Below are 9,882 nucleotides of genomic sequence, written 5' to 3' on the forward strand. Positions count from 1 at the left end.
TGAAAGGATAAAACTACCCTGTAAGTGACACAACTGCATGCTGGGGTAAGTCCCAAACATTTGTAGGAATGTGAAGTGTGTAGCACATGCCAGGAAACAAAGATGCAAGAAAACTCTAGAAACCTAACCCAAGGCTGACCCAGAGCCAGGGGATCTAGAAATCAGCACATGAAGATGAAGTCCACAGAAGATGAAATCCAAAAATAAAGATGCAGCAGAGCTGGGGATGCCGGCACAAGCATACTCCTGTGCAAACACTAGCACTCAGGTGGAGGCAGGGGGATTGGAAGCCAGCCTGGTATATATGAGTGAGCACATGAGGGACTGCTCAAGAGAAAAAGTTAAATAAAGACAATAGAGATGCTGGCCATAAGAAAAATAATCCCGCTGATAACAAATGGTGTTAACAGGTTATCTCCAGGGTGAAGGCACCAGCTACTAAGATGCACAGGCAGTGGGAAGAGAAGGCCAGACTAGAGACAAAGCTACAATGAAAATAAAAGTCAATACCAGGCCTGCACCTGGTTTATAAGGAGCTGGGCATAGGACTGTGTAAGAGGAGACAAATGTCGGCGGAGTTCAGCGTGAGAGGGACACGCACGCAGCCTTGTGAGGTTTGAAGGACTGACTGCATCTCCAGGGTAAGGCACGGCGGGTCTGTGCATGAGTCTCAGGTTATTACTTCAGGTCACTGAGCATTTCAAGATATAGAAGATGAATTATTACCAGGGCTCTAACAATAAACAGAAGGCAAAGGTGAGATGAGAGCCCTCAAATCTACACCAGGAATGACAGCTGCTCCTCAGAGGGTCCCTGCCTGCCCTGGCAGAAAACCCAGCTTTTCACTGATACAGGAACTCCAAGCAGTAGTACAACTGCTTGAGGGCTCAGGTCTGCGGGGCAGAGGAAGTATGGCTAAACACGAGTCATCCTCCTGAGAAACAGGCAGAGGAAAATACAGAGATACCCACAATTCTTTTTCTTTTTTTTAAAAAAAGATTTATTATACATAAGTACACTGNAGCTGACTTCAGACACACCAGAAGAGGGCGTCAGATCTCATTACAGNTGGTTGTGAGCCACCATGTGGTTGCTGGGATTTGAACTCAGGACCTTCAGCAGAGCAGTCAGTGTTTTGTTTTTTTTTTTTTTTGGTTTTTCGAGACAGGGTTTCTCTGTGTAGCCCTGGCTGTCCTGGAACTCACTTTGTAGACCAGGCTGGCCTTGAACTCAGAAATTCGCCTGTCTCTGCCTCCCAAGTGCTAGGATTAAAGGCATGCGCCACCACGCCCAGCAACAGTCAGTGTTCTTACCTGCTGAGCCATCTCACCAGGCTGATACCCACAATTCTCATGTAGCTGAGTATGGTTGTTTGAATGAGATCGGCCCCCACAGGCTCGGGCTGGGAAGTACTAGGTGGGGCCTTATTAGAGGCTGAGTCACTAGAGAAGGGTTTTGAGGCTTCAAAAGCCCACACCACACCTGGCATGTCGGCATGTCTTTTTCTGCCCAGGGACCAGGACGTAAAGGTCTGGGCTCTGCTCCAGCACCATGCTTGTCTTCATCTCTCCACTATGGTAGTGGACTAAGTCCTTGGCTAATGTGGGTAACAGATAACCACAGCCATCTGATGCAGGAGGGATCCTGGGAAGGCCTGTAATGGTTTCTAACACCAAGCACGTCCCTGATGGGGAGCTGAGATTTCATCACACACAAGTACTGGCTGATACTGACCAATTAACAGAAGAGAGGCTGTGTCTGGATGACACTGAAGTGACTATAGCTGAAGAATGACTTTAGGTCAGCGGTCATGGTTAAGCTGTATGTGAGAATCACAATTCAATCATTCCAAGTCTTGTCCCCATGTGCAGGTTTGTCTCACTTTTCTTTACCAACTTCTGGTGGTCCTCACTGGCTGGGACTGTCATGGGTTTTGGAGGCTGTTTCTCAGAGTTAACCACTTCTGTGTTCCAGAAGACAGCAGTGTATTCAATTACTTTGCTCATATTGTAAGAATATCCTGCTACCCAGAGCTCACATTTAGTGATCCTCCACGGGTCAATGTTAGGCTTCCTAACAGTTTTAACTATGCACAGCACACTGGAAATGATTCATGAGGGGAGAGGCTGTGCTGTGGCCTCACAACAGTCACAGTGGGCACCGGGAGCCGGCAGCAGGTGCTTGTTTGCTAGGCGCCTTTCATTTGGGGAAGTGACAAGGAAGAGTAGAAGTGTGACCACCTAAGGGAAGCACAGCTAAGTGCCCTTCACAAGCTCAGGTCAGCCAGACCTACAGTGAGAAATCAAGCTTGATGATGTTGGAGTTGAAGCCGATGTCTCCGTGTTAGGGGCGCTTTTTACAAACTCCCGTTAGTTTCTTTGGAGATAAGCAATGGCAACAGCAAGAGAAAGAATCCTGAAAGGCTGAAGCTTTAACTATGTCAAGGGGACCTGAACCGTGAATTAGAACTCTGCTGTGGGCATTCCAGATGGCTCAGTGACTCGGGGCTGCAGACACACTTGCTCCCCGGTTCCCATATGGTGAGGTATCGTTTGACCTCTGCTAAGTATGCCAGGACGTTTATGAATAGGATTTAGAGTTCCTAGGTTGAGTTCTGCGGGCAGAATGATAGTCACAAGAGTTCTCTGCTAATCTCAGAGATGGGTACAGTCAGGTGGGGGTGTGTGCTACTAGGATTGCCTAAGATTAAGAAATAGGCCTGAGCGGGCTGGAGGGATGGTTCAATAGTTAAGAGCACAGTACATAGGCTGACTCGTAGGTCCTACAAGGCAGCTCACAGCCCTCTGCAACTCTAGTTTCAAGGTATCCAGCACCCTCTTCTGGTCTCCACACTACATACACATACAATCAGACAAAGCACTCATACACATTAAATGGAGGCAGAGGTACACAGGTACGAAGGGCCTACCAATCAAGACCCAGAACTACATAGCAATTTCAGATCCCCACCTTGGCACACAGCAGCCACTGTGAGACCACAGGGCTCTGCTCGCTGCAGAGTACATGCACCTGCCGCAAAAGAAAAGCAAGTCTCTTCCATCTCTAAAGCCTGAATGTAGATTTTTTCAAGTTACTTTTTATAATAGGATGTAAACAATCACTCCATTTAAATTCTTTTTAAAGTATTTATCTTACTTTATGTGCATGTTGTATTCCCTAAACATGCATAGGGGATCATGTGTGCAGTACCCAAGGAAAGAAGAGGATATCAAATCCCCTGACACTGCAGTTACAGGTGGTTTTCACCCACCATGGGGGTGCTGGGAACTGAACCCAGAACTTCCTGAGGAGCAGTTAAGTATTACTAACACCCGACCCTTCTCTAGCCACCATGTAAGTCCTAAACATAACAGATATACCTAGTTTATTCTCTTTACTACTAAGGCCTGATAAATAATATATAAAAAAGTACCCTAAAATTTTACAGCCATTATTTTTCATGAAAAAATGACTTGCTGCCAGGCATGATGCGTCACATTAGTGACCCCAGCCCTCGGGAGAAAGAAGCAAGAGGCTTCCATTTAAGACTAGACTGGACCACATAGCCTGGGTTACATGCTAAGTCCTTGTCTTTTCTTATTAAAAACAAACAAACAAACAAACAAAACAACAAAACCAAAAACAAGTACACCCTTTAAAATTTCTGTGCTCATCTATAAAAATTGTAAAACCTTTAGTTAGCACAAATCTACATACTATTTTTAGATTGATTTTTTTTAAGATTTATTTTGTGTATGAGTACACTGTAGCTGTTTCTAGACACACCAGAAGAGGGCATCAGATCTCTTTATAGATGGTTGTGAGCCACCATGTGGTTGCTGGGAGTTGAACTCAAAACCTCGGAGCCACCTCTCCAGCCCAGATTCTGATATTCTTAAAAAGGGGTATGACTGAAGAAATATTCAAAGAGGACACAAAACAAATATAAACACACCCCACACCCGTGTGTCAAGGCATACAATAAAGAAAATTATTACTGTTTACCTTGAACAGAGACAGGAGCATCTTTGTCTGGTAAATTATTTTATGATTAATTGAGAATAAGTTCTTGGGCTGGTAAGATGACTTGGTGGGTCTAAGTACTTATTGATCAGGCATGAAAATCTGAGCTCCACCCCCACAGCCCAGGATGCATTCGTGAACACACATTCGTGAACACACACCAAAGAAAACAGGGCTGAAAAAGACAGTTTAGCACCTGGGAGCACTCAGAGAAGCTGGGTGCCATGCCTGCACCCACGTGGGATCTCTCAGAGGTCTATAGCTCCACCTCCGGCTACCTGGTGGCCTTTTCTCATCTCTGCAGGCACTGCATGCATGGGGTGCACATACATACATGAAAGCAACACGTTCTTACACATACCTAACTTAAAAGAGAATAAACTAAAAAGAAAAAAAAAAAAATGGAGTTCTCGCCGGGCGGTGGTGGCACACGCCTTTAATCCCAGCACTCGGGAGACAAAGGCAGGAGGATTTCCGAGTTTGAGGCCAGCCTGGTCTACAGAGTGAGTTCCAGGACAACCAGGGCTATAGAGAAACCCTGTCTCAAGAAAACAAAACAAACAAACAACAACAAAAAAGTTCTTAAAGGATACGTGTTCCATTAACGCCTGATATTTTAAAGTCATCTAGTAGTTGAACAACCATTTCTCCATTTGGATCATTCGGGTCTGAGTTGCGAACCTGTGTTGGGAAGAAGCCATATTTTAGCACAAGTGAAGTAGTACAGTCAGTCCTCAAGTAAACAGGGAGGAGCAGGCTGTCTGAGCCTCTTTCCCACACTGCTGTTACTACAACCCACCATAAAAAATGAAAAGAAAGGCTTTGGGTAAGATAAACTTGATGTATAAACAACCAATAATTACAGTATCTGTTCTAGGCCTGCAGTTCTCAACCTATGGGTTTCAGCCCTTTTGGCAAACCTGTCTCCAATCATATTTACATTATGACTCCTAACAGCAGCAAAATTAGTCATGAAGTAGAAACAAAAATAACTGCATGGCTGGGGAGGGTCAGCACACCATAAGGAACTGTGGTCAAGGGCCGCTGCGCTGCTGCGTTAGGAAAGCTGAGAACTACTGCTCTACGCTGTGTCTCTGTTGTTGTTGTTGTTCTTTTTTCCCTTTTATTGGCTATTTTCTTCATTTACATTTCAAATGTTATCCCCTTTCCCAGTTTCCCCTCAGGAAACCCCCTATCCCTTCCTCCCCCTTCCCCTCCCCTCATGCTATATCTCCTTATAGACAGTTTCAACTATGTAGCCTTGAATAGCCTTGAGTTTGCTACATAAATCTGGCTGGCTTCAAACTCAGAGATTCACATATCTCTGCCTCCCAAGTGCTGGGACTAAAAGCGTACACCAATTACCACAGCAGGCAGGCTACATTTTTATAAAATAAAGTAGGTATCACAAATTTGCACAACTTCTCTTTTGACCAGAGTGTGAAAGTCATTCATAGTATTGTATGTGGCACATAAAACATGCTCAATAAAGTCCTGCCTTCCTTGAAATAATAGTGTATGCAGACTGTAAGACAGATCTAACTACTAAATATATCAATCCCTACAAGATGAAGGAAACATATAAATAACCTCACCTTCCTTTGTGGCCCAAAGAAGCCTCTAAGCCTGCAGAAACCCTACTCTATGTGATGCTGAGATCCAACACCTGGCCAGGGCACCACACCCAAGGGTGACCTCACACTCACCGATTTCAGCAGCCGGATTTCATCGAGTGCTGTTTCTGTGTAATGCTCAGCACTTTTAACTACTTTCATCGCTACAAACTTCTTTCCCCTAAAAAAGACAGTTCAGATTAAATTATCCAACCTTTACCCTCATAGTTAAGACTTAGTATTGAATGGAGACATTCCTTGTAGCTACCTTGTGGCCAAATGGAGCCACTTCCAGCGGACACTGCACACCCAGGAGTGGCAAAAATCAGACAGATGGAGCTAACAGAACCTGTGCCAGGTAAACTCAGACACTGAATGTCTTCTATGAATTAAATGTCCACCTTCTGTCTATGGAGACAGATAGAACTTTATACCACATGGTTAAGAAAATGGTATAGTAAAATAAATTTGCATTAGTTGGTCTAATTACCTGGAAATTTAATGCTATTCTAGACAATTCTGAGCTTCTATTATATGCCATTAATTAAATACTTGTGCAGCCTTGAGCTTGGCAGTTCATGTGCTTCACTGACACTATATTCAGTCCCTGGACTCTGTGGCAGACATGTAACTCATCCGTAAGACAGCACTGGACAGCCAACCATGCTTCTGTTAGGAACTCATGTCATAATGAGACCCATTATGTACAATTAGCATGTAAATGCTAATTACTAAGAAAGAAAGCAAGAAAGCAAGAAAGAGAAATTTTAAAAAAGGTAATCAGTCTAGAGACAGAGATAACAGGTTGAAATTTAGACAAAACATCAAGGTTCACCCATTTTCCCCCAGGCCATGTAAACTTACTGAATATCCCATGATAACCACACTGTGGAAAAGTGTCCCCAGCCCAATTTTCGAATCACATGGTATCTCCCGTTAAATAGATCTCCAATTTTCACAAGATGATAACCTCCTGAAAGAAATAGGGAGAGAGATGGCTAATAATGCAGTCAGAGGAACCAAGAGAAGAAGCCCCCGCTCACCCTGCATCCTGTCTGTCTGCAGGCATGCACCATGTACGATACCCTCTTACTTCTTGTAAGATCAGTTCAATGGGAGCCTCTTCCAGGGTCCCTCAGCTTGGTGAGGAATGACTTGGTGAGAAGTTACACGGGGTACGTGATATTCTGAGTCAGCCTGTGGTCATGGGTTATCACAATGCTGGCCTCTCAAAACCCAAAACATCCACTATCAAAACCAACCAATCTACACTTGTTATCTCAAAAATTCAGACAAAATAATAGCCAATACAATTATAAAAAGATCTGTTCTCAATGTAGGTAGCACAGTGAGCTCCTGGTCAGCCACACAGTGACACCCATCCCCCAACCACCCCGAAAAAGAAAAAGGAAAGAAAAGAAGCAAACAGAAAGTCTGCCTCAGGTACATAGACAATGCATGTCAACATTTATCTATGCCTGTAGGGAAAAAGGTCCAAGCTCTCCTAGACAGCAAAGCAGAGCCTCTACAAGTGTCCATCCTCAAGACTCACTACATGCAACAGGAAGACAGCTGGGGCCTGATGGCCAGGTATACAGATCTCAGTATACTTCTCAGTATACATTACCAGGACAAAAAGGGATTACAATGCTTAAAAACAAAAAACACAACACCTCTCCTTGGAAGCCAGGGCTGTTACACAGACAAACCTAGTCTCGAAAAACAAAAAAGCAAAACCAAAACCAAATCTGTATGCCAGCTGAGTGTGGTCACACTCACCTACTCTCCCAGCACACTCACAGGCTGTGCTTACAGAGCAAGCTCTGGTAGCTCTTTACCATACCTCTGAAGTTTTCATAAGGTGAACATATACTTTCAACTTCCAAAGAGGAAAAAGGATTTGTCTTTCCTTCTTTTTAAATTAATTTTAGTTACTACATAGCTCATAGCTCTGGCTGTCCTAAGGGCCTCGAACTTACATAGATCTACCTGTCTCTGACTCCTAAGTGCTACGATTGAACGTGTAGGTCACCCTGGTCAGTCTGGAAAAAGGGACTGAGTGCAGGATAGTGACTCCAGGCTCTGGTGAGACTATCAACAAGTTTAAAACCTTAATATAACCCAACTAAGAGCAAACCCCATTTCCTGCATCTTGATCACAGGACAAAGCTGACAGGAAGCACACACCTTTGCAGTAGTCATTGGGGTCTTCCTGCTCGTCATCGTCAGACCCTAGAATCTCCTCCTCCTGCTCTGGGATGTCGCTCTCGGAGTGGGGTGCAGAGCCTCGGTGCTGGGTTTCAGGCCTAAGAAACAATAACATGTTCACTCCATGTGGACAGGAAAAAAGAAAGAGCTTAAGAAAAGTTATTGCCAGCCCCCAACATCAATATCAGAGGTAGCCTCAGAAAGTGGTAGGTAGTATCCCATAATAACTGAGAGCTGATATCAATATCCAAACATAAGTCCTGAGAAAACCACTACATTTTCTTCACCTTGCAGTTTTAAAAAAAATATTTTTACACACTCCAGAAACAAATTTGTTTCCTGACAGTGCCTGTTAGTGCACACTCTCCTCTCCTGTGTAGAGGGCTCCCCTGTGCTGTGCTCAGATGGTGTACACGCTCTCCTCTCCTGTGTAGAGGGCTCCCCTGGGCTGTTCTCACTGACAGACACGCACACTCCCTCTCCTTTCACTCAGTCATCTGCATCTACACTCTTTATCAGTCATGTTTCAAAAACAGGAGCTAAATGAAGATCTCCTCAAATCTTTATTTTAGCTTTATACTTGACTGTCAGTATACAAAATGTAGCCTCTTGAGTCTAAAAGAGGGAGGGCTAAGCCTGGAAATCTTAATAATCTTGCCTCAGCCTCCCTCCAGAGTGCTGGGAATATAGGACTCATGGAAGTCTAGGTGCTAAATGTTTTGTGAGCTTATCTCACTAAGCACTTGGGCCCCTTTGAGAGCTAGACACTGTTCAGTTTGGGGGAATTGTTTATATTTCATTAAGAGTTCAATCCTGTGGTGGCGCACGCCTTTAATCCCAGCACTCGGGAGGCAGAGGCAGGCAGATTTCTGAGTTCAAGGCCAGCCTGGTCTACAGAGTGAGCTCCAGGACAGCCAGGGCTACACAAAGAAAGAAACCTTGTCTTGAAAACAAACAAACAAACAAACAAACAACAACAAAAAGAGTTCAATCCTCTTAGTTGTGTGGCTCTCCACTCCAGCAGCTGTCTCGCTAGACTGAGCTCTCACTACATCCTCTTTAGCTTTCTGCTTCTCCTCCTTAGAGCTGCCTCCCTATATTCCAGTTACAAATCTCACAGCCCCTTCACTGTTTCTATGATACCCACTGCCTCCCATCTCCTTTCTGTCTATCACATGAGACATTCTCCATCCATTTATCCATCCATTCATCCATCCATCCATCCATCTACCTACCTACCTACCTACCATGTATACAGTGTTCTGCCTGCATGTACGCCTGCAGGTCAGAAGAAGGCAACAGATCTCATCACTGCCATGGTTGTGAGTCACCATGTAGTTGCTGGGAATTGAATTCAGGACCGCTTAACCGCTGAGCCACCTCTCCAGCCCCTCCCTTAAATTCTAAAACCACTCATGATTTTTAATGCCTCCACATTACACCAAAGACCACCACACAATTAAGAAGAGCTCACACGTACCACATACCCAAACAGCGGTAATGAAGTATATTAAACAACAAACCCGCTCCATTTTTTGTTTGTTTTTGTTTTTTGAGACAGGGTTTCTGTGTAGCCCTGGCTGGCCTTGAACTCAGAAATCCGCCTGCTCTGCCTCCCAAGTGCTGGGATTAAAGGCGTGCGCCACCACTGCCGCGTCCCACTCCATTTTCCGTCCCACTCCATTTTCTTATTACTTCAAAACAATAAGCAGAGAGAATGAAAGAGTTCCCTTAGTGGAGGAGTGGAGGGCAGGCTGGGAAGGCTGGGGAAGGCGGAGCTGAGCACTTACTTCAGCATAATTCCCAACTACATTCTACACACATATCGAATTCCCACAAATATAGTTTCTCTCAAAGAGACTTCTCTGTGGAACAGATGGAGACCATTACAGACTGAGTGGAGAGCAGCCCACCCGAGACCCACAACACAAGACTTGCACCTAAGCCGGGCGTGGTGGCGCACGCCTTTAATCCCAGCACTCGGGAGGCAGAGGCAGGCGGATTTCTGAGTTTGAGGCCAGCCTGGTCTACAGAGTGA

At 44.8% G+C, this 9,882-nt stretch overlaps 1 protein-coding gene across 1 annotated transcript in view; it reads right to left on the reverse strand.

The window, feature by feature from the left end:
* The window catches only part of Srpk1 (SRSF protein kinase 1), a 35,832-nt gene that overhangs the window by 14,615 nt on the left and 11,335 nt on the right, over positions 1 to 9,882 (reverse strand). The window contains exons 3-6 of the mRNA XM_021186381.1: positions 7,824 to 7,942; positions 6,501 to 6,609; positions 5,730 to 5,817; positions 4,617 to 4,704 (exon numbers count right to left, since the gene is read on the reverse strand). Coding sequence (XP_021042040.1) covers positions 4,617 to 4,704; positions 5,730 to 5,817; positions 6,501 to 6,609; positions 7,824 to 7,942 — 404 coding nt within the window. The remainder of the gene's footprint in view (positions 1 to 4,616; positions 4,705 to 5,729; positions 5,818 to 6,500; positions 6,610 to 7,823; positions 7,943 to 9,882) is intronic.

This window comes from Mus caroli, chromosome 17 (assembly GCF_900094665.2).
Source record: "Mus caroli chromosome 17, CAROLI_EIJ_v1.1, whole genome shotgun sequence".
Lineage (NCBI taxonomy): Eukaryota > Metazoa > Chordata > Mammalia > Rodentia > Muridae > Mus > Mus caroli.